Below are 25304 nucleotides of genomic sequence, written 5' to 3' on the forward strand. Positions count from 1 at the left end.
AGAACTGGTTTGCTAAGGACAAGAACCAACTGTCCTGTTCTGTAGAGTGGAACCCAACCATCCCATCCTGTGGAACAAAACCAAACCACCCTGTTCTACAGGATAAAACCAAACCATTCTATTCTATAGAACAAGAACAAAACCCAACCTTCTCATTCTATAGAACAAAACCATCCCATTCTATAAGACAACCAGCCATCCCATTCTGTAGAGCAAGAACCAACCAACCCATTCTACAGAACAAGAACCCAACCATCACCTTGTGTAGAACAAGAGCAAACCTAAAGGGAAGTCTTCAAATTACCCATCAGCAGCTCATTCACGGCACTGGTAGAGAAATCAGGGACATGTGCATTGCAGAGAAAACCAGGAGCTGGCATCTGAAGGAAGAGTTGCAGGTTTTCCCATTATGTGAGTCTTTGTCTTTTGTCTTATCTATGTCTTTCGCTATTGTGCATAAGAAACCAGGCTGCACAAAATTCCATTTTGCCCCAAAATAGAGAAGCTTTCATAAATATTTCAGGAAACTGTATTTTGTTGGACAAAGCATTTTTCCCCCTGTATTTCTATTACAATTGTTTTGCTTCAGCATCTGAAAAATGTCATCTGTTGATTATATTTTGGTTTTCAAATTGGTGCCTGTGTGCATAAACTGCTAGAATTACGTTCTGTGGGTTTTAGCTTTCCCCAGTCTCAGTTATAAGGTCCATTTCTCAGTGTGGCTTCTGTGTGTTTGCAGACTGTGATCAGGAAGCTGAGCACTGCTCATCAGCTCCTGTGTGATCAGAACTGATGCAGGGCCAGATCCCATGTCCAGAGGAATGCTCTGACAATAAGATCGGATGTGGTAAAACATTGAACACAGAGTCGTAGATTCATTAAGGTTGGAAGATCACCAAGTCCAACCATCAGCCCATCCCCAGCACACCCACTAACCATGTTTCTTTTATTATGACCAGTTTCTTATATCTTTGTTATACATTTTCAAAGTATTTGCTGATGGTGACTTAGTCTGAGTGCAGTGTGCACCATCAGAAGTTTTATGTGCCTTTTCCATAGCAGTTCCACCCTCAGTCTCAGTGAAGTTTCTGCTCATAAGCAGAGTCAGAATTGCTTGGAGTCGTACAACTGCCTTGCTAATATAGTATCAAGGGTGAAGGATATAGTTGATATTATGGGATATAATCAGAGATAATGCATAAACAAAGAGGCTGCAAGGATCTGGTGCATGTATTACGTTCTTGTAACTGCTGTACTGCACAGAGGAGGGCTTGGGAAGTGTGAAGGAAAAATGTGAAAACTGTTTGGAGCTGTTAAATGCTCTTTGCTGCCTTTTTCCAACATGTTGTGTTTTTTTCTATCTTCTTCCTGATAGAAATAAGGCTTCTGAACTTCAACTCAATACACACAGGGTAATAACACAAAAATGTGGGACGTTCCTCCTTGGGGAATCACTTTCTTCCAAGAGGTTCGTCAGTAGTCATTGTCAAGGAGCAAGCTTTTAGGTCTAGGGAGTTCATTAAATAAAGCTTACTTATTAAATGCAGAAATGTGAGACTAGATGTGAACGTTACATAAGACCTGCCGTGCAGTTTAAAGAACAAATTAGGAAGTGTCAGAGTTTCAGTTCACGTAGCAGAAGTTACTGCATAAAACCTCCCAACAGCTCTCCTGGTGACAGTTTACAGCGGTGCTGGATGTGGAGTGCTGGAATAAGAAACTTTTTCATCTGAGTAACTTCTTTAAAGTCCATGAACTGCACTCAGGATAGACAGGTTCTGTTAATTAAAGCCTGTATCACAATTATCTGCCTGCCCTCAGATGGTGGAGGTGGGGTTTCACGTGAAACTCATCCTTTCCTGTTCTACCAGTCAAGCTAAACAGTATTTTCACGTACCTCTAGGGAATACCGAATTGTAGAATCACAGAATCATGGAGGATGGAGAAAACTTCCAGAGTTACCAGGTCCAACCCCAACCCATCCCCATGTAGCCCACTGACTGTGTCCCCCAGTCTGCTTCATTTCAAGGAGAAGTAGGATATTTTCAGGGAGAATATTTCCTTTCAGCAGCAAGAAGGCTTTGCCTTACTTCAAGTGAGATTTGAGAACAATACAGATTCACAGGTTTAACTTGAGTTTTCTACAGTATGAATTTCATCATTGCCATCTTTCCTAGCGATGGTTACCTTCCAGGTTTTACAGGACCTTATAATTTGTCATTTTGGCATCTGAAAATCACTGGAGAAGGAAGCTTGCCAGCCCTTGGCTTTTCAGCATGGAATTCAGCACTGGGATTAGATGGGTTGTTCCCAAAAATGGAGTTTGGAATCAAAAGCCCAGATGCTGGGCTGGGATGAGATGCTAGAAAGCAGGACTATCTGTAGTTCTCTAGCATAAAACACCTTCTGTAGTTGCCTTACTGAATCCGTGTCTAAGAAAAATGCCAGTCTGGGTCTCTCCATCACTTCAGTGCCATGTCATCATTTAGGGTCTGTATGAATGCTTGGTCTTTCCTTGGGAAGTAGAGAAGGCTTGCTGACAGAATAGCTAGAATTCTAGCTAACAGCATTCTAGGCCAATGTCTAGAAACTTCTGATTGGCTTGGGAGCCCGATTTACTGGGGATAAATTAAAGTATTTCAATGTGAAGAGTTTTAGCACTGGGATTTGAAGGAGCAAGTGCATGAAAGGAAGAAGAGATGAAGAAGTAGCCAGGTGGTGAGCAGTGGGCTGGCTACAGGCTGCCCATAAGGGGTTCAGACCCACAAAGTTGCATGGGGTGTTGATGGAGGCATCATCCTGAGAGGTGTTAAAGGAATACTGCAATTATTTGCAATGTGAATGGCACACTGAATTTGCCAATGATAAGCAATGGGAAAGTGCCACTACTTGGAACTGCTGCTTAATAGATAGAAACTCATCTACCTGTTTTCTCCAGCATCAGTATCTGGCTTTTCCTCTGGCCACCTGTGCAGTCCAAAAGCAATATTCCTGCAGGGTCCATGTGCTGATGCTTTGGCCATCCACGTTCTGCATTTCAGCTCTGCTCAGCTGCTCAGGGGGTCAAATCTGCAGGGCGATAAACTGTCTTTCTCTCTGAGATTGAGATGTTTTTGTGACCTTCTTTCTATCTGTCCTGGCACCATGTCTGCATATGGAGGTATTGTGCCCTGATACTGCGGACGCAGAGCAAGAAACCCACACAGTGCTTATCTGCCCTTCCAACATTTCTCCATTGTCTCATCCTTGGCTTTCTGCTTGTTTTTCGCCTGCTTTGAAAACTTGTAAGCCTTTGCAGATTCTCCTATAATCACTAATTATAGGAGTGTGCAGCTCTCCAGATAATAGACCAGGGATGCTGAGGTTCAGTCCCGCGTCTGTCTTTTTGGAGCTCACTCTTAGCAAATCCCATTCCTTGTGTAAGGTGCTCTTAGACCAGAGGGATGGCTGTTCAACAGCTGGAAAGCTTTGAGTGACCTTATAGCCACCGAAATAAAGCCTTTGGTGAAGGGAAGCATCCTTTTAACTTTAACATCTGGTTTTGCATGCTTGTGGAGCGCCTGTGCCACAATGATGGGAGAGTTTCTCCTTTCCTATGTGCATGTGATGTCAACCTGGTGATTCTGGGAAGCATCCCTGCTTTGTATTCTCATTATTTAGGGAAGCTACTAGAGCTTGTAGGATTTGCACACATCCTATGTATTTTAGGATAGTATCTCAGTCACCTGGTCATCCTGCTGCATTGGAAAGAGAGGTAGGCACTGCTCAGAGCTTCTTAAAAGCCACCACATTGTGAAATAAATCCAAGTCGATGGGCAGATACTGCTCAGCCAGTGAGTTAAGTAGATCTTGGTGTTTCTTTAGACTCCAGCTGAAGCAGCTCTTCCAGGTTTTGTCCAGTACTTTGCACTATTTGCATTATGGCCTCTAAGTGGGATGCTGTTTCACAGCACTCAGACTGGAAGGCTACATAGGACCCACCTGTGTTCTGAACTGCTTCAGTCAAAGGAGAATGCAGTTCTCCATTGGCAGGTGAAGTAGCTGCAGTGATTGGGTTGTGAGGGTTTCTGCCAGCACAGCAGCAATTCTAGTGGTTGAGGCTGAGTCTTGAGAAAGGAGATCCACACATTCAGAAAGGGATCTGTAACCTCCACAACTGGGCAGACATCACTGCTGTGAATGGTTTTCATAGTGGGCATAGAGGGAATGGGTTGGGGTTTGACTGACATGACAGGTCTTACACACAGTTTGATGTGGTGGAGAGACCCTATACCTCCCTAGTAGGGACCAAGCATAAAATGCATTGAATTAAATGTGTGCTGATACATTGGAAGACCAAGTTTGCTTAGCCCTCAGTGAATTTGCTTACAGTATTTGCTCACTGGGGTGAGCCAGTGGCTTCTGTTGAGAGAAGGAAGCTCTGGGGCTGAACACAGCACATTTCAGGTTAAATTCTAGTGATTTCAGGAGAAAGCAGATCTCTTTGCCAATACTCAGGCATGCTGGATTAGCTCAAGATTGAGACACTGACCAGCCAATAGCTCTGTTAGTAACAGTCACTTATTGCCCATCGTGTTTTACAGTGGAAAAGGGCACACTCACCTTTATTCCTTTCTTGCAGGCACAAGACCTGAATGTGATTGAGGAGGTGATCCGGATGATGCTGGAGATCATCAACTCCTGCCTGACCAACTCCCTCCACCACAACCCCAACCTGGTGTATGCTCTGCTCTACAAGCGCGATCTGTTCGAGCAATTCCGGACCCACCCCTCCTTCCAGGACATCATGCAGAACATAGATCTGGTGGGTGACCCCTCATTTCAAGGCTGCAAATGCTTCCTTATTTGATCTTTTTATTCTTTTGGGGGGTGGGAAATACCTATCATCTCTGTTCTGATTCTCTGAATTGGAGAGAAATGGGTACAAAGGCTGGACTGTTTGGAGGATAAAGAGCTGGATGGATGGTTGCAGCCAGAAGGTTGTGGTCAGTGGCTCTACGTCCAGGTGGGTGCTGCGATGAGTGGTGTCCCTCAGGGGTCTGTCTGGAACTGGTGCTCTTCAGCATCTTTAACAGTGACACAGATGATGGGATGGAGTGCACCCTCAGCAGTTTGCTGATGCCACCGAGCTGAGTGGTGCAGTTGACGCAATAGAAGGAAGGGATGCCATCCAGAGGGACCTGGACAGGCTTGAAAAGCAGGCCCACGTGAACCTAATCAGGTTCAACAAGGCCAAGTTCAGGGTGCTGGGTCAGGGCAGTCCCAGACATGTATAGACTGGGAGAAAAACTCAAGGTGAACAGTCCCATGGAGAAAGATTTGGGAGTTTTAAACTAAAAGAGGGAAGATTCAGGTCAGATGTGAAGAGGAAATTTGTCACTCAGGGTGGTGAGTCCATGGCTGTGCTGCTGTGGGTAACCCATCCCTGGAGGTGTCCTACACCATATGGGGCCCTGTGCAGCTGGACCTGTTGGGGTCAGACAGCCCACAGCAGGGGTGGGTCTGGGAGACTTTAGAGTTCCTTCCAACCCAACAATTCTGAAGTTCTATGATCATTAAGGTCCCTTCCAACCCAACCATTGTGTGATTCTATGACAGATAGAGACCTATTTTGCTCATCCAGAACCAGGCAAGCCGTGGTGGCCAGGTCCTTCTGCCTTCCAGCTTCGTGCCTCCCACAGAAAGCAGCGTGTCCTTCCTTTTGTTATGGTTAAATGTAGGTTTTCCTCAGCAATTTAAACAGTTCCTCCCCAAAAGCATTTAATACTGAGTTATAGCATAATGCCAGTTACATTCTGAAACTATTTAAAGCTTTCCAAGGGAGCACGCTGCGTTTTTAAATAACTCCTTTGTTACAGAAGTGAGAACGTAAGTTAAAAAAAAAAGGTTTTCTAAAAAATATACCTGTCATCAGTTGGCAAGTGCTGAGAGCTCTCAGGCTTGCCAGTCTGAATAAGAGATGGCATTCAGCTGATCCCTCTTCCACCCTGCCATGTCCTCTGGTTCATAGAGGATGGTAGTCACTCTGGGTGCCTTTGCTTATAATGGCAATGAGAAAATGCCCCTTCTGTGATGTTCTATCACTCATATCTTTCTTTTCTCCTAAACCACATCTCGTTGCGGTACTGAGCTGTCAGGGTTAGAAAGAACTTGTTATGGAACTCCTGTTCCGTTTTGTCTGAAGAAGAAAGACAAATAAAGATTAGAGTTGTGTGTTATTATTTAAGGGGGTTATTTCTAATTCTAATGGTAACATGCTGTGCAAATATAGGGAGCTCTCTGTACTAGAACATCTGTAACTCTAAAACACAGAAATCCTTAAAGTATGGTTACATTGGAGCGTCTGGCATCCTAAAATAGGAACCACCAGATTTCAGGTAGCATCTGTAAGCTTCCTTCACTTTTTATGTATGAATTTGATGATGGTGTTTTATCCTTCAGATTAAAGCCTAACGCTAATATTTGCCTTTGTTGTGGTAGAGCAGGACCTTCTCATCTGAACTCAGCAATCTTCCTACCCCATTGTTTTATGCAAGAATTAGCAGTCAACAGTGCTGCAGTCTATTCCCTTCTGCAGCAGCCAAGGGAAGGGGATTCTTGCCTCGCTCAGCCATGGTGATATCAGGAGGGCCAAGCAGAAGGTTAAAAGCCTGTGTTTTCCTTTGAAGGATCGCTGTGTTTCTGTAGTATAAAACAGAACCAAAACCAAAGCATCTCCCTGTTCCTCTCAGCTATTTTTTCACAGTTTCTAGAGAGAGTTGCTCTGAAATCCAGCTGCCCAAAAGGAGGGCTAGGGCTTTGGTATCACAGGAGGGGACCAACAAACCCAAATCCCAAAGCAGTCATGCCATCAGCTGCCTTTGCTTTGTGAGCAGCAGCTGAGCTGGGAGGTGTAATTAGGGTAATGGGTTCTGGCTCCAGCTGCCAGTTGCTGCAGAACAAAGAGATTTTGCAGCCTAATACACTTTTCCCCCTTCTACTTGGGAGAATTAGCAGAGATTACTTGGCTGGAGGAAGCTGTAATTTGGACACTTGTGGGCACTGCCACTTTGCAGAGGTTACAAGTCAGGAAACCGAGCAGCAGTGTGTGCAGAGAGCAGGTACTCCAACCAGGGAGAGCCAAGGGCTGTGCAGAATGGCATCAACCATCCTATGGAACCTAAGGACCTGAGGGATTTAAGCTTTGCCCTGTATCCATCATTCAGATCTCCTCCTCTAGAAGAGAGGATGGCGTTCACAAAGTGTGCAATGGAAGGAACTTTGGAAGTGCAGGTTTCTCATGTCCCCAATGGAGAACTGCTGGTGGGATGTTGGCTGATGGTGTGACTTACTCAGCTTGGAGAGGGGTGAAAGTTGGTCTGACACAACTGTGAGGTGCTAACAAGGAGCAGCTGGGACACAAAAGGAGGGCTGAGGGGGTGCCCGGGGAAAATCTGCTTGGCCTCATCTGGGAGAAATGCAGGAGAGCACTGAGAGCGAGTGTATGGGTTCTTGGTTATAGGATTTGTGTCCTGATGGGGGAGGTTGGCTCATATGGGGAGAAGGGCAGCTCGGTGGGCTTGCTTTTTATCTCCTAGTTGCTGTGGATTTGGATTCTACAAAATCACCGTGTGAGTCCTGTAGACCTTCTAAGTTGTACTAAGTCATGTAATGGTTGTTCTCAAGCCCTTGTTGAGTGGCCATTGTAAATACAGGGATTTTACTTCAGTGCTTGAAAACTAGAGTAAATTTCTGTCCCAAACTACAAAAAGTCAACAGTAGTACCTTTAAAGTCCCGTGTAAGGGTAAGAGATGAAGAATGCTGAGGTGTGCAGTGTTTGAAAACTTTATTTGACTAATTCAGCTGAATGTGTTTAACAGTGAATTCATCTACTCCCTATAAATGCCTGCAGAACGCTGACAGCTGGGACAGTATCTCATCCATGGAGTGTACCTAGTGGTGCCCCAGCAATAACATACTGCTTTAAGAAGTGCAGAGACATCAATCCAGGAAAAGAAGGCAACAGCTTTGTGTGTGCATGGATTCAAAGATCCCTTCCATTTGCTGACAGGCTCTTGGTTCTCCATCACAGGTGATCAGTTTCTTCAGCTCCCGGTTGGAGCACGCCGGAGCTGAGCTGTCAGTGGAGCGTGTTCTGGAGATCATCAAGCAGGGAGCAGTGGCTTTGCCCAAGGACAGGCTCAGGGTAAGTGCTCAGCTCATCAGTGTTAACATGTGCTATTCCATTTAATTACGTACACACACTTATATCTGTGACACTGGAACGTCAGCAGCAGTGGATGAGGGACTCTGTGGTTGATCGCAGTATATGTGTGGTTTAATTATATGGCTGGTTTGTGCTAAATATTTGGGTGAGTTTTCTTGATCAGTCATTAAATTGAAGTGTGGAGGAAATAAGATTTGCTGAGGCTGAGATCATCTTCATTGTATCTGTTTTGTGCACTCTGGCCTCTCTGCCCATTCAGATGTAACCAGGCTGTATTAACTCATTTTCACTGGCAGGTTCTGTCCCTGCTGTTCCCCATCTCCACATGGGTCTGTATGAAATGGCACAAAGATAAATTCTGGGGGCTTCAGTCCTGGCTTCTGGATAAACCAGCACACTGGAAATCAGGTCAGGGATGGCAGGTCCAGTCAGCGTGGTGGTGAGCTGTGTATAATCCTGAGCAGAGCCTCCATGATCTTCTGAGAGCTTCAGATCCAGGAGGGATTCAGCACCTTGATGGGTTTTGTGAGGCTGAAATCCATTATGGGCTCTGTGGTGCTTAAATGCTGTGATAACAAATTCTGTGCAAGTAGGTAAGGATGTAAATGGGAGCAATATGGTGTTTTGTTGTTTGTTGGATTTTGTTTTTATTTAACACAAACAACAGTGTTTGCTTCTCCACTGTGCCAAGGGTGTTTTAAATACTTCCTAGTCTCTGCAAAGCCATTTCTGGCTTTCTCTGTAATGACATTGCTGTTGAACAGCACTCAGTTCCCCTCTATAGACATCACATGGTAAGTCTTTGTGCCATCTGCCCTTCTTCTGTGGGGGTCTTCCAAGTCACACCATTTCTCAGGTCTTCCCACTGCAGCCTCTGAGGTTTCTAGGGGAAGCTCTTCCAAAGCTTGACAAAACCACTGTAAGATCAGACTAAAGATAGAGTTGCACAATAGTGCTGGCAGCTCTGAAGAATTTCAGCAGCTAAATAGAGGAGAAAGCTTTAATCCTCGTGTCTGTAATGACACTCTGGGCATGTCTGGATGGGTGGAGAAGCCCTACCCACGTTGGCTTAATGCACAATGGGCTCAGTGAGCTCCTGTGTGCGAGCTGGAGGCTGTCCTGCTGCTCAAACCAACCAAGAGTGCCTGCTGAAGGATGTTTTTCTAACACACCTTGGTTTGGGCATGGCCAGCTCAGGAAAGTGGATTCTGGAGCTGGCTGCTATCAAGACAACTTCAGGAATGTATGAAAGAATGATGGGTTGCATTGGAGTTGACATGACCCACGTGGATTTACAGAGTGGAGTAAAGGGACCATGAGGGGCTATAGGGCTGTGTGGGAGCTGCAGGCCACCATGAGACCTTCCCTCAAACCAAGTGACCTCAGCCACTGCTCTCAGACCCTTCCCTGTCTCCCTTTGGGTGCTGAAGTGCTCTAAAGGAGTGGTGTTTCTACATGGTTGATTCTATGTCTAGACTGGACTCATTGATCTCTATGGTCACCTTAGAATTGTCAATGTTGGAAAAGACTATTGTGATTCTGCTGCTTCCTTGAAACTGCCATCTTCAACTTAAGCTCTTAGGAGGAGCTGCCGGAGGTCCTGATTTGGGGAAAGAAGGGAGTGAAGCAGCGTTTGCTTCTCTGCAGCCCAAATAATAGTAGATTTTCTTATGTATGAGTGCACAATATATGCACAGATAAATATAGCGAGTGTTTTCCTGCTGCTTATCTTGGCTTTTGTTGAGGAAGTGAGCATTCCAGAGGCGTTCTATGCATTCAGATCTGGAGTCTGTTGCTCAAGCAACATGAATCGAGGTAACCTAAAAATAACTGCACTCCAACACCATGATCCCAATCTTCATAATGGAGCTTATCAGTGTGATAGCACACCCCGGTGTTCCTTTCCCTGTGGGAAGCACAGTGTGATGTAAGGGACATGTGTGTTTGCAGCGGGTCATGTATGTGGGCCTGTGCCTGCAAACCACTGTTGGGAAATGAGGGATCCAACTCCTATTTTCCCTTCAGTTCTGAAGCAAACACAACTGCTTTGGAAGACAAACGATGTAATTAACACTATTTTAAGCTTTTAGCTCTGTGCTGTGGAAGGCGAGGAAAGTCCAAGCTGGGTAATTAGCCTTTTAGAAGATTTCTCCATAAACACAGAGATAAAGGGCAGGTGCTGAAATCAAGAGCTGCTGTTTCTCCCTGGTCTGTAGGAGGAGATAAATGGAGTTAATGTCTGGGACAGAGCAGCAGCTGTGGTTTGGAGATAGGGCTGTCTCCTTGTGGATGAGCAGCCACATCCCAGACTCCCTGCTTTATTGCAGAGCTTATTAAAGGCAATTTGGAGATCACAGTGATAGGTGAAAATTGGTCTCCTTTACTTTTATTCTGTGAAGTTCTCAGGCTGCTTTTCCTCCTTTCGGTTCACAGTGTGTGCTTTCAGCATGAGAGAAGTACAGCAGTGCCTGGAGCCCACGTGTTACCTTGAGTTTTCAAGGGAGCAGCCAGCAGGTAGCTGCTCTTTTACAGCACATGGGAATGCTTGTTTGCAATGCCAGCTGCTGGCTGGAGGCTGGCATTTGGGTTCATGGGCTGATCGCACTCGAGAGGCCACATTCTCACTAAAGAGAACTATACTGGTTTAAGTTAAGGTTGGAAAAGACCACTAAGATCACCAAGTACAAACCCAATGCATCCCCACCGTGCCCACTCATAGAATCATTGAACCACGGGGACAGGCTGATGGCTGGGCTAGATGACCGAGAGGTCTTTGCCAACTTCAATGATTCTATGACTCTTAAGATTCCAGGAAGAAAAGATCTAGAACATTTTTATGGGCCTCGTGGTCACAAAATAACTGGTGAAGCTGTCGGTGCTTAGTTGGCTCTGGCTGATCTTACCTGGGGATTAATGACATGTCTATCTGAATGGGCAAGCCTTGGTGCAGGTGCTCTCCTATTTGGGTAAGCCCAGCTGCTGAACTTGTTGAGAATCAGTTGAAACTGAGCTTTATAATGAGCACGTCCAGGAAGGGGTTTATGTTGTTCAGATCTCTGTAATTTAATGATGCACGTCTGTGTGGGCAAGATGTAACTTATATGGCAAAATATAAATGATAATTGTGTTTATTGTGGTGATTAAAGTTAGGTGCATGCTGACATAGTTCAGCATATGGGAATTCTTGGTTGTGCATTTCACAGATACTTTGAATAGAAAGATAGCACAGCAGCTCGGGTCTGTAATCCCAGAGGGGAGCCAGGACACACCTCTTTGGAGGTGCAGAAATAAATGTCACAGTCAATTCAAAGCATAAAATAGGATCATAGAATGACTGAGGTTGGAAAAGCTCTCCCGTATCTGCAAGCCCAAACCCCACTCACCCCCACCGTGCCCACTGACCACGTCCTGAAGTTCCACATCTCTCTGGTTCTTGAACATCCCCAGGGATGGAATGCTAACAGAACTGCAGAAGTGCCCCTCACATAAGAAGGAAGGAATCTGTTAACTGAGACTAAGGGAGGTGAAATAAACTGTACCACGGTCCTTTGAAATGAAGTCCAGCTTCATTTCCATGTTCTTCATTTCCATGTTATTCCATTCATGAATGGCCATGGAATGTCATACTGCTGTACTCGAGGTGTTTGTGTTGTTGGCATGGTCTCATAGTGTTGGTGAGTCGCCTATGAAGCACATTTATTTATTTTTACATTTTTTTTTAAAGTAAAAACAAACCAGAGCCCTTCATTCAGGTACCATTGCAGGGGTGTTTGCTCGGATTTGGGATGTCACACACATAGAGGTTTGGTTTTCTTTGGTGTGATGTCAGCCACGTCCTCTATGACATAAGGATGTGGTTACAGCTCAGTACAGGGCTGGTTTGGTTGCTGTGTGGTCTGACACCAGCAGTGTGCAGCATGGCGTTCACAGCCTGCTTGGCACTCCCAAAGAGATGTCACCATCTCTATCCCCGATCCTGTCCTTGTGTGTGACTCTCAGGGCTGATCCCTGAGCATCTTCTGAACGTGAGAATCGTGCAGTATCACAATTCTAAATGGTTCTTATAGCATTAAAGGGACCAACAATCCCCACCACTCTGATTTTTCAAAGAGAAATTCTCCTGAGAACCCAAACAACGTCCCCTTGCTTTTACACAGCAGCTCTCCGTCAGTGCTGGAATTGAACCCAGCTTTTTTAACTTGAAGCAGCTTCAGCTTACTGCAGTGGTTATAAATTCTTCCATGGGAGTGGAGAAAAATAAACAGTAACTTTGGCATTGTTGACAAGAACAAGTTAAAAAACAGCTATTTTATTGTGCCTGTCTGCCTGGAGCACAGCTAGAAACGTACTAATGCTTTTCTGACACCTCCCCATTCAAGAGTAATACAAACATCACTGCAGCGTCAGCAGACGAAAATATGCTCTTGGATCTCTGATTTATTTAAGTGTTTCTCATGTAGTATCAGTTTCTTGCTGTAAAAGAGCCAAAATCTCTTCCAACAGAGAACAGTCATCATGCTTTCAACTTGGAGAGAGCACTGCATAAAAACTTTCTTTATAGATTGAGAATAAATGGAAAAGTTCAGCCTTGGTTTCTTCCTTGCTATGTCCCAATGCCTCAAGACATCTGTGAGAAAAATAGTGGACTCACTGGGGAGTTTTCCTTTTGGCTTCATTGGTCCAGAGGTTTCAAGTAGCATCTTTGTGCTGGTGAGATGCCAGCAGCTGTGCTGTGAGCACAGCCAGGTGCCTACAGCTTGTGTATCTGATGGTGGGGAGCACTGAGGCTCATGCTGACTGATGGTTATCAGGTGGGTAGGTGTCTTCAAGGGTGCTTTCTCCCTGTCACCACAACATGTTCGTGCTGCTGTCACTAATCCATTGTGGACACTGCTGTTATCAGCCTGCAGCCACCCAGGACTATTGTAATGAGGGTCCTGTAGTTGTTATTTGAGTTATTTTCCCCTTTATCTTCCCTTGAGGGGCCATCAGAACAGCAGTGTTTTTGGTTTGTTTTTTTTCCACAAGCTCCAGCTTGAAACTTTTAAAAGTTCCTCTTTTCCGTGTGTTGAGATGTTTGAATTCCCTATAAAAGTGCTGGAGCTGTGAATCAATTTGTAGTGATATAACAGCATGCAAACACCCACCTTAGCTCTGTGTTAAAGGATGGCACGTGGATGTAGCAGAAAGCCACAGCTGAGGTACACTGAAGCAGGTTGGTCACTTATCAGTGTCAGAACTGACTGCAGTTTGTGGCTGAGCACCCGGCAGCTCCCAAACCTCTGGCTGACTTTCCCCCATGGACGGGGACTGTGCCTTGATCAGGAAATGAAGTTGGTTGCAGGGTGTCTCAGGCTGCCAAACCTCATGAGGAAATTGGGTCCGTTCCCACCATCGGAGCAGTTAACCCTTTCTGCTCATTGGCTGCCTTGTTGCTCTTGCTAAAGAGCAGCCAGCTTCTTTCTGACCTGTGAATGATATGCTGACACATGTTCTTCCCCTTGTGAGTGCAGCACCAGGGCAGTGGAAGAGAGGATTTACTTAGAAGTCCAATCTGGCTTGGGCTGCTGCTTCCCAGCTCCTGTGTAGATGCCATCACCTTCCAGTTTTCAGCCAGTTTCGAAAGTCAGGTACACGTTTGAAAGCTGTAAGTTGTTTTCAGGATTGTTAAATGCCAAGTGATGTGTGCAGTGGCTGTTCCTGCATCACCTGATCCTGCAGCGATCACTGCAGTGGGACATGGTGTGTCCTAATGGGACCAATAGATGCCACCTCCTGCATTAATAAGCCCCGAGGTAACGCGTGGTGCACATCTGGTCATTATTATGTCTGGAAGTGGCTGCTGTGCTATTGATGGCAGTGGCAAGTAGTACAGCTTGACTTCATTTTGTTGTTTCTCATATAAGCATTCTGTATGCAGAATTGTTGCAGTGCTATCAGAGCTATCCTTCCTTTTTGGTCAGGATCCATGTGGCATCCATGGGCACCAACACAAATGCACTCCTTCTTTACACGTGGAAACTTCAGCCAACCTGTCATGGTCCCAAAACCACCACTATTACCAGTGTCCAAGGAGTTGATCACAGTAATTTTCTTTAGCCCTTGCACGCCATCTTAATTTTTGTTAATGAATGTTGTAATGCCAACAAGATGTGGCAATTGAAGACATGGTCAGTGGGCATGGTGGGAATGGTTTGGGACTGGGCTTGCTGATCTTGGAGGTCTTTTCTTACCTTAATGATGTGATGAGTCTTAGGATCGAGTGGCTGGAAACAGATTAATTTAGGGTACCAGCTAATCACAGCAGTTTAAATGCAAATTTAATATAGGAAATCATCACATACAAGGTTTTCAGTAGCACTGATAGGGTTTCCATGGCTGTTAGCACTGTGGTAGCAGATTTATTTTTGTTTAACCTGATATTTCACTTACTTTTGATGGCCTCCTTTCCATCCTACTGAGGCCTTAGCATATCTCACTGGAACCCAGAGCAGCAAAGACTGTCCATTGAGAACTGGGGAATGCACAATGCGAGGTAGCCTGGGAGGTGCTGCATTGGGTGAGTGAGTGGAGCAGCAGTGATTGTGCAGCTCAGGAATGAGGAGCATTGGCCAAGAGAAAGACGCAGTGTGGGCTAGCACGGGACACTCCTATTCCCAACTGCAGTCTGCATGGAGACCAGTATTTACAGGGAGGATTGGTCTGTCCCCTCCACCCTGAAAACACTTCCAGTTGCCTTCTGGAAGGTGTATTCTGGGTTCAGTCACTTCATTCCAGAGTAATTGCTTTCTTCGCAAAACAGAGCAATTAGACCAGAGTGAAATCACCTTGTTCTGGAGTTACAGAGCTGCTGCAGAAGGGATGTTCAATTGTGCTGGTCAGCTTTACACAGCGCTCAGTATGAGTTTTGGCTGTCCAAACTTTGCCATCTTTGAGGCCTAACTAAATGTTCCACTTGTAGAGTCATCAAGGTTGGAAAAGACTTTCAAGATCTCCAACCACAGCTCACCCCACCATGCCTGCTGGCCACATCTCCATGGTTCTGGAACATCTCCATGGACAGGGACTCCCCCACCTCACTGGGCAGCTGTGCCACTGCATCACTGCTCATAGGAGAAAAAATTGTTCCTAAATATCCAGACAGAAATGATGATTATGTCCTCCCTTTGCAGCAAAGAGAAGCATATATTAGTAGGGACTCAGGCAAATCCTTCAAACCAAGAGAAACATAAAATGGACACTAAGTGATTGTAGGAGCTGGGAAACCATCAGTGCAGTGATTTTTCTGCTTTTTTACCAATGTGTTTCTCCTGGGACTGCCTGAATGTGGCACTCCCCTGGTTTCAGTCCATTCACTCTATGCAGAGCTGTAGCCACTGTTGTAGTCGAGATGATGGATGTTTCAGCCCTGCCTGTGGTAGCTTGTGCGTTGTAATTAACTGCTTCCCATTAAGGAAACAGATGAGAAATTGTGCAGTTACATGCAGAGGCTTTAGGAGATGGAGCAGTGTCCTGGATCAGCAGTGTGCTGGTTGGTTTCTGACGCAGGAAACTATGAATGTTGTAAAGTGAAGAATCCCTTTGAACATGAACAAGAGCAGAGCAGGAGGTGCTGGGGCAGCTATGGGGATTTTAAATGCATCACTTGAGCTTTGTTGTGTATTCCTGTCTGGGACTAAAATCCACAGTAACAACAAAATTGGGGGAAAGAGCTGTGCAACAAGAACCTTGGGGAAGAGGAACACTAACTGGAGCATAGGATGACTCTGCACTTGCTAATATTATAGTTAGCATCTGTTCTAAACATGAATCTTAAAAAAGCAATATGCAATTCTTGGGGCGTCCTGCAGGGAGCAGAAAGTATCCTGACTTGGGGGAAGTGCACTGCAGAAATTTTCTCCTTCCTGGAACCAGAAACTGTGCTGTTAGCTCTGAATTTCATCTGCAAAAGATGCTCCAAGCAGTTCTTAGGAGTGGTTTCTCAGCCCTGCTGGGAGTGTTTTTGGTGGGAGATAGAAGAGAGGGGTAAATGGTGGCATTTTCCAGTCACCTGGTTGAGGGATATTGTCCTTCCCTCTGCCCTCCTGATGGCACAGTCCTTGCCAAGGCATTGCTATGCTGAGAAATGTGAGACCGGTGTTGGGTGCTCTGCACACTATGGGGAGGAGAAGGGTCACAAACCCCATCACCAAGAGGAGCGTCCATGACCAAAGAGAGAATTGTCTCTCTGTGCACAGCTGAAGTCCAGTCCAAGTGTTTTTTTTGCATCCAGTAAGACTGGAAGTGATTGCAGCAACAGAATCTGTTTGGTTTTTTTTTTATTCAGTCAGAGTTCTTGAGCTGCACTGCCCGCATCTCATCTGCTGTGACTTCAGGCTTTCTTTAATGCTAAACCCATTCTTCTCATTCTGATTAAGGAACGTATGTATATGGGATAATGTGATGGAGGTAAATTTCTGAGGTTTTATCCAAGAAAGCTGCAAGATTTGAAGATCTATGAGCAACTGAATACGAGACAGGGGGAAGAGACAACATCACTGTGTAGCCAGATCCCAATCCTACCTGCCCTGTTGCTCACCCACTTGCAGGGTTCTGATCTCTTCTGATGAAGTCTTTCAATGTAAGTTTCTGTAACACGTGGCAGATGGAGGAGAACAGCCCTCAGATTTCTGCCCTGGCCGACAGATGAAGCAGATAATGGAAGATCAGCTTTTCCATTTTCATGATTTGACACATTCTCACTTCCGTGTGATTGTTGAAGTCAAGGAATCAAAATAAATCTGAGTGTAGGATATATAAATCCCAGACAAAATTACAGCTTTCATTGCAGCATTGGGTTAAATGTAAACAGCAGGAACATTACGGATATCTTAGAGAAATGTCTTGAATATTTACAGCAACTACAGCAAGTAAGTGAGAATAAGGAAGAAATTTTGTCAGCTGGTGGCTGCCTCAACTGCATCCTGTATGGAGCTGAATTTTGTCACAACCTTTGGTACAAGTTTCATTGCTTCTGTGCAGGGGTTGGGGATCTTGCATTAAATCTTGAATCCATGCAGATTTAGATTGTGTTTATGATTATTGAGTTTGCAGATGAGGGCTGATCTTGACCGTGTTCTCTTTCTGACTCATTGCCACTGTACCTCTTCTTTATACGGGTAGATGTGATGGGACAAAGGAGAATGGCTTTACACTTAAAGAGGGCAGATCTAGGTTAGATGTGCTTGCTTTTGCCATCGATAAGGGCTTGTTTCCAATAGCTGACCACAATATGCTGTCACAGCCTGAAAATGCCTTTAGGAAGAAGCATACGCTGAGGTTGACCAAACTGCTGGTGGCAGTGAGTCTGCCCCTGGTCTGCAGTAATTGACATTTTGAAGTATTTACAGCTCTGTCTCTGTCTGGTTGCAATGCCCCAAAGCAATAGGAGCTGTTCCTCAGAGCCTCTCCCCTAGCAGCGCTCACAGTGTGTGCTGGGGAAAGGATGTTTGGCTGGGAGGGGCAGAGGAGGACGTCAGCTCTGTGGTTGCTATTATGTAAAAACAAAACCTCATAAAACGAGCCCTCTGCACCAGCAGACCTATCATAAATGTCAACATCAACAGGGAAATGCATCAAACGGGGGGTGGGAGGAGGGTTGGGGGTTGTGTGTCCCTGCCCAGTGCACAGAGCCAAGGCTGAGCACAGTGATAACGGAGGAACTCAGTCCCAGTTGTCCAAAATGACGTTCTTGGCTTGGTGGCTTATTTTGGAAGATGCTGCAGCGTTGCAGTGATTTCCCGTGAAAGCAGAGCTGGGAGCTCATCACTGGGAAAGTATGCAAAGTGAATCACTGTGCTCTGCTGCTGCCACCTCTTGCGTTGGGAGAGCAGCTGAAGGAGGAGACAAACACATGGGGCATCAGAGCAGCTCTGATTGCGGGCTCAGAGAGGCTGATGGCTGAGAATGATATTCTCATCTCTTGGTCTTCGTGCCCTTCAGTACACAGCTACACGTATCAGCATATATCCATTACTCCAGGCTGGATGTGGCTCTGGGCAGCCTGGTCTGGTGGTTGGTGACCCTGCTTGTGACAGGGGGATTGAAACCAGATGATCTTTGAGGTTCTTTTCAACCATTTCAGGCCATTCTATGATTCAGCAGGATTATCTCCTCCAGACTTTGCACTGTTCCTGTGCTTCACAGACCCTTTTAAAACTTCAGCAGTGAAGGAAAAGCTCACCTGCAGACTTCAGTACACTATAGCAATTAGGCTAAAACCATGTGATTTGTTTTACATTATATAATTAGGAGACGGTTGTCGCTGTCATGACAGCTGCAGTATTGGTTGGTATTATTTTTGGTTTATAAAAGGTTTGATCATGGGAATAGAGATCTGTAGTTTTTCTGTAGAGATCAAAACAGACTCTGTAACCCAGATACGTGAGATCTCCCTGCAGGACCTGCCTGCCCTCAGGCAGAACAACACTTCACCCCAGTGTGGTGTCATCTGCACACTGAGATACACTCAATCCCCTCTAGACTGAGCTCTAGAAATGCCCTGGGAACAAAATGTCATTTTTCACTTCACCTCATGTTAAACTGCGTAAATTTCTTGAGCCTCTTTTGCCACCTTGAGTCTTCTCTTTCTTTCTCAGCACCTCCTGACACGCTCTGAGCCATTGCTTTCCTCTCCGAGTTCACACCTATTCCTTCCCCAGCTCTGCTGAACGAGATGTGCGGCTCTTGCTCAGTCTGGCACGTTTCCTGTTTGCTTCCTTTGTCTCCCCACTGTAACCTTCTGCTGGGCTGTCTGCATCTCAGCCCTGAGATAGGGGCCAAGATAGCAGGCAGACATGCAGGTATTTCACCGACTCCACGTTGATTTTCTTTCTTAAGTCAAAGAGAAGCTGTGTAATGCAAGAAAAACAGGAAAATTATATATATATGGATACTTGACCCTGCAATAATTAAATTATCACAAAAATCCATTCTATCAGTATCTCTTGTTTGGGTAATTTATGGATATTGTGGATAAGGTTCAGTTCTGCTGATGCTGCAGGCAAAGCTGCTGTATTCATTTTCCAGCACGTCCTTGGGCTACTAAGCAGGGCTCCTGCTAAGGTTGTCAAACACACACAAATCCATTTTCAGACAGACTTTGAAGCTTTGGGTTCATTGAAAATGAATGCAGATTTGACTCTCAAATGTGCAGGGCTCCTTTGGAAACGGTGCTTTTCTTCTAAACCACTGACCTGCTTCTGAACACACCGGCTCGCTAATGAGTAAGCAAGCACAGATTGTAAGCGAGCACACGAGGAAAAGAGGATTCTCCAGTTTTGTGTTCATACAGTTCTTGGATTTCTTGCTTTTCCACCCCATTGCTTTGCTTAGCTCCCCATCCAGCTCCATATCCACATCATGGAACAAGCAGAGACAGATTCCCTCCCTTGAAGCAGCTCCATCTGCTGATGGTATCCGACCAGAGGTCACCCCCTGGCACGGCCCTGGGATGGTTCATCTGCGAAGGGGATTACTTTGTGTTAATGTACCACTCCATTCAAGTGCCACGGAGCTGCACGGAGCTGTGCCAGCAGCTGCTGCCCGGCCCTGATGCTATCTTCATCATCGTTAACTGCAGGAAAAAAAAAAGAAGAAACCAAACCCAAGGTGTTGAGCTTTTTGTGGTGTCGGAGTCACTGCAGTTCAGCACTGCATCTGCTGGTTGGGCTTCCTGTGGTTTTACATCGAATCGCGTGATTGACGGCGCAGACCGTCTGCAGTGCTCCCAGCTGTCTCGTCTGACTGACCACCAAATCTGACTTCTGCTTTGTCTTGCCAGCAGCAAACAAGATAGGGAGCTGCGGTGGGCGGATTGACCCGAGTTCAGATGTGCTGTGTGTGTAAATGACACGGATCCAACTGGGACGTCGCCTCCAGCTCTGAGGTGCAATGTGTCATGTTGATGGGGTTCAGGGTTGGAGAAGGTCCCCAAGCCCAACCTCAAACCACCGTGCCCACTGCTCACATTCCCAAGTGCCACATCTCCAGGGTTCTTCTTTGGGGATCCCACCACTGCCCTGGGCAGCTGTGCCAGTGCATCACCGCCCTTTAGAGAAGTCATTTTCCCTAATACCCAGCTTGATTAAGTTGGACACGATAACAGCAAAGCGGCTTTGACTTGTCACTTGGAGAGTTTTGTTAGTCGTGATCCTTGGTGATAAGATCTGCCCTAGGAGTGCTCTGAGACTCCCATGATCTTGTTGTCTTACAGCTCTCCTGAAACGTTAATTTAGTGTCATAGAATCATTGAATGGCCTGGGTTGAAAAGGACCTCAAAGATCATCTCGTTTCAACCCCCTTCCGTGGTCAAGGTCACCAACCTCTAGACCAAGCTCTTGACTGCTGTCACCTCCTGCATCTCTCTGCCTTGGTCTGCAATCTCCTTAGCCTCATCTGCCTTCCCATTGCCCTTGTCTACGCTCCCATTATCCTTGTCTCCATTCCAGAGATAGATAAAGCTGCTCAAGGCATATGGTGAGTGTGGGAGGGCCCGTGCTGATTGCAGAGGTACAGCCTTTAATCTGAAATTGATCATTAAATTGCTCTGTTATACAAGCACATTAGATGGCAACACTGATTGGGCTGAAGGAAAACTTAATAATACCATCAACGAGTGACTGTTCTTGCTTGAAAACTGGAATATTGCCTGATTAGTTTCATGTGGAGGACCCACAGTATAGTGAGAGCTGAGCAATCCTGGGTCCAGAGTGGTCCCGGATTGGTGTCCTGGGTATCTACAAAACCTATTCACTCTAATCTGTGGCCCCAAAGGTGAAAAAAAGTTCTTTGTCTTTACATTGGCATCTTTAATCACGTTTTTCCCCTCCATCCCAAGGACTGCTGCGTGCAGCCATTGCTGGGGTGAGCAGTGACAGCGCTGCTCTGCTCTGCTCTGCTCTGCTGGGAAATGTCACAGTGGTTTCACCATGAGGTTTCAACATTTCGTTTTGCTGAGGCAATGCTGAGATGAGCGTGTTCCTGTCTGCACTGACCACAAGGCAGGAAGCATCAGGAGGGAAGTGGGGAAGGTTACACTGAGGATAAGCAGAGCAGACATATCGTCTATAACGTAAATGTACACGAGAGTCGGACTGAGGCTTTGCCTGCCCATAGACTCATAGAACCATTAAGATCAGGAAAGACCTCTAAGATCCCCAAGTCCAAACCTAAATGGTCGCCACTGTGTCCTCAGCTGCACAAATTGGGGTGAGATGGTAGAAAATGATGTACCAAAGGGCTGTGGAAGAGGTGCTGTACCACAGACTTCATGTCTGGCACAGGAAATGGCACCTACTGATGAGCCTTTGAGGTCTGAGCTCACCAGGAGCTGAGTGCAGCAGTGTCATTGACATTGCTGTCCTTGAACAACCTCAATTCCTTCAACAGAGATAGGAGGGCTGGAAACAAAGAGTGCTTCCTCCCTCCTTCCTGAGCTCCTACCATGCTCTGAAGGCCCCACCAGGGGTGGCAGTCACACAGTGTCCAGAGCCAAGTCCTCCCATGTCATGCAGCACTCTGCAAAGTGATGCTGATGTCCTCAGCAAGACGATGGGTGGCGTGTTGTCACCCAAACATTGGTTGAGAGGAGCCAGGGCTTGGACTTGATGATGAGTCCCTTCCAACTCAGGGTATGCTATTATTCTATAGGGAAGCTTCCAGTGCAGCAGTGCATGAGCTGCTCCTAAAGCTGATAGGGCATCCCTCCATTATTCATGGGCAGAGCCTTCCTGGCCATTGCTGTGCTTGTTCTGATCGTGTCGTGCCATGGAGTTTTAGTCTTTTAGTCTTAGCCTAGACTAAGCAAGAAACCAGAGAAGACTGGGGAAGCTGGGGCTGCAGCACTGCTGTCCAGTTGGGATAAAAGGACACGTGTGATGTGTGATAACTCTGGAAGCTCTTTCCTTAAAGCTCTTGTGGAAAGGATACTGCTTGCACTGTCAGGAAGGGGAGCTGTCTGCATGGATGGCCATCAAGCTGTGTGCCATTAAGCTGGTGCTGTGGGATGAATTGGTGCATGGTGCAATCCTGTTGTGGAGCGTTCAATGACGTTTTTGTGTAGGACTCTTTTGTCACCTCAATGATGCACCCAGTTCTGTTAGCAGAGACCAAACACGAGGAGGGCTGAGCACAGCGTGCCTGCGTGGCATTCAGTTCCAAGACATTATAAATGATCTCTTTATGCCTCATGGTAAATATTTTCCTTCCACTCCGACGGTTCGTTTCCTTCCATTCTTTTCCACTTTCCTCTTTGTTTGTTGGGCTGCATGGTGGCAAACGACCTTCCCTTTCTCTTGCAGAAGTTCCCTGAGCTGAAGTTCAAGTACGTGGAGGAGGAGCAGCCCGAGGAGTTCTTCATCCCCTACGTCTGGTCCCTGGTTTACAACGCGGCCGTGGCTCTCTATTGGAACCCACGCGACATCCAGCTCTTCACCATGGACTCTGGCTGAGAAAGGTCAAACCAAAACTGAAACCAAAACTGCACCACGTGAATCCATGACCCCTTCCAGTGCGCACCCTCCGACCCACCGCTCGCTGCCCATCTCCAGCCCAGCAGCTGTTTCAGGCTGTCACACACCGACACCTGGGGTGAGGAACATGGACACAGCCTTGTATTTATCGTCCTGTCACCAGAGCTTGTCTGATGAACACGAGGCCTTACACATGGGTTATGATGTTACTACCAACACCGCTGATTGCTTGCTCTTTTGAGTGAGGAAAGAGACTGAGAACTTGGATTTGGGCAGCGTTTGGATTTTCATTTCTTTGGGTCAAGCTTTTGCTCTGTTGGGTTCTGCCGTGGGTCACTCGTTGCCCAGCCCCACACTCTCACTCCCAGCCTTTTGTTTCAATGGCACTGGCACAGCTGCCGTCCTTCTGCTGGTGCCATCCAAGCAGCATGTCAATCCAGTTAGCTCCTGGGCAGACTCAAAGCACTTGATTTAGATGTCAAAACGTTTGTGGGAGGGTTTTCTGACACGAGGCTTTGTGTTTGGCTGGCACACACAGGGGCTAGGAACATCAGCTTGAAGAGCCAGCCCCTCACAGAGCTGTTAAACCGTGCTTCTCTGCAAAGATTGTTGCTGGAAGCTGAAAGTATGGGGGGGAAAAAAGGGGGAGGGAGAAATCTCCAAAGAAAATAGTGGTAAGATTGTAAAATAGAGCGATGTCCTGTAAAAAATGTGTGATGGTGACAGTGTGGGGAGGGGATCCCTGGCCAAGTTCTGTGTTGAAATCCCCTGTTGGCTGTTAAAGGTCTAAGGCAGAAGTTTTAATTGATCTGAATGTAGAATGCTTCCTTCCGTTGTGTTCAAGTGCTCTTTCCCGATGTCCCTGGCTCTGCAACTGGATGAGAGACATGGGTTGACCTGGTCTCCAGGGGACCTCCCATTTCGTACAGTGGGGATATTTAGGGAGGTCCCTGGCAGCTCCTGCTCCAGCATGTTCTGCACGAGGGGATGCATTGACTTCCAGGCAGTCCTGGGTGGCTCTAAATAAAAAATTCCTTGCACCTTTTTTTATTTGTCATTTTTTTTTCTCTTTTTTTTCTGAAGGAGATGCTCGAATTGCTTCATTTATCTGTTCATTTCAAGGTTATAGCAGTTCTTGGTTTTGCCTTTTTATGGAGGTCTAAGAACGCTTCTGGGCCAGCAGAGCTGTGCAGATGCAGCTCGAAACTGCACATCTGTGGGGATGGTCCTCACCCAACCTGAGGTGAATGGACCCTGTCCACCTCCAGCAGCATCTGGAGCAAGTAGATGCTCAGGTTCCAAGCTGCAGAGTACCTGATTTTCTTTGAAAGGGCTTTATATATAATATATATATATATATTCACTTTATATGGTGAAAAGAGTAGGTCCAACCAGCTGCTGGATCAATGGAGGAGCACCATAAAGTATTTCCCGCTGCCCTCCTGATGCTGTTGAACCAAAGTACAACCCCTGGGTAAGGAAGAGCTGTTTTGGGTGAGAAAGAGCTGCTTTCATAAAGCACTTTCCCACTTGCTGTCACATATTGTGAGCAGCCCAATGAAGGGTCCAGTTCATACATGGGGGAAACTCGTCCTGACCCACAGGGCTTATAATCAGCAATAAATTACATTAATCTGGAAGGGACTAAAGCTAGACTGACAGATGGGATGCGTATTTATATGTATATGTATGTACACATGTACAACATGCACATACAAAGCCAAGTTGGCACCCATGGGTGGCACGTCATGCCCCGTGTCACAAAGCTGCCACTGATGGGTTTATCCTCTGTTACCTTGTGCAGCACAGATGTTTATGTTCAGGTTACGAGCATGAAACAAAGGCAGACCAGTTGTTTGTGCAGCTGCCAAGCGCGCTGTTGTGTCATTCCCATCTGCTTCACTGCTGTATAACTCTCTGCTCCCCCTGAAATTAAGAATGAGGAAGAAATCTGCTCCTCTCCAGCTCCGGGGCTGCAGCTCAGCTCATCCCCAGCCACTGTTGCCCAACACTCCCTCCATCTCGGACCTGAAATCCCAAGTCTGATCCCATGGCCTTGGGCTGCTCTGTAGCAAACAGCTTGCACTGATGCTGCAGGATTTCAGAGGAACAATTTCAGCTGAACAATTGACTAGTAAGCACTGAGGGCTGGCAGTTGTCTTCAGGTCAAAACAGTTCAAAGCCTGGTGCTGGGCAGCCCTTCTTTCGCCATCACCTGAGCATGCTGCTGGCTGCTGGCCTGCTGCTGGGTCTGCTTGAGGTCTTGCCAGGATTGGATTTGATGGGAGGATGCACTGATGATGGCAGTTCCTTTCAACCCATCCATGCTGTGATTCTATAGCTCAGTGACCATCAGGATCCCTTCCTATCCAACTATTCATTGGTTCTATGGTTCTGTTCTTCAAGGACTCTTCCAACCCAACCATTCCATGGTTCTTTGGCTCTATGATCTCTAAGGTCCCTTCCAACCCAACCATGCTGTGATTCCATGGTTCAGTACAGAAAAAAGCCCAGGGAGACAACTCATAGCCCATCTTCGCTGTGATGTTTGTGTCCCGTGCAAGACTTGTTCTTGTTTTGGCACTCA

At 46.3% G+C, this 25304-nt stretch overlaps 1 protein-coding gene across 5 annotated transcripts in view; it reads left to right on the forward strand.

Moving 5' to 3' along the window:
- The window catches only part of DYM (dymeclin), a 122144-nt gene extending 98381 nt beyond the window's left edge, over window positions 1–23763 (forward strand). For all 5 annotated transcript variants that reach the window (XM_032441552.1, XM_015887206.1, XM_015887209.1 and 2 more), the window contains 3 exons: window positions 4622–4804; window positions 8073–8186; window positions 22547–23763. In XM_032441552.1, coding sequence (XP_032297443.1) covers window positions 4622–4804; window positions 8073–8186; window positions 22547–22696 — 447 coding nt within the window. In that variant the 3' untranslated portion in view covers window positions 22697–23763. The remainder of the gene's footprint in view (window positions 1–4621; window positions 4805–8072; window positions 8187–22546) is intronic.
- The last annotated feature ends 1541 nt before the right edge of the window (window positions 23764–25304 follow it).

Source organism: Coturnix japonica, chromosome Z (genome assembly GCF_001577835.2).
Source record: "Coturnix japonica isolate 7356 chromosome Z, Coturnix japonica 2.1, whole genome shotgun sequence".
NCBI lineage: Eukaryota > Metazoa > Chordata > Aves > Galliformes > Phasianidae > Coturnix > Coturnix japonica.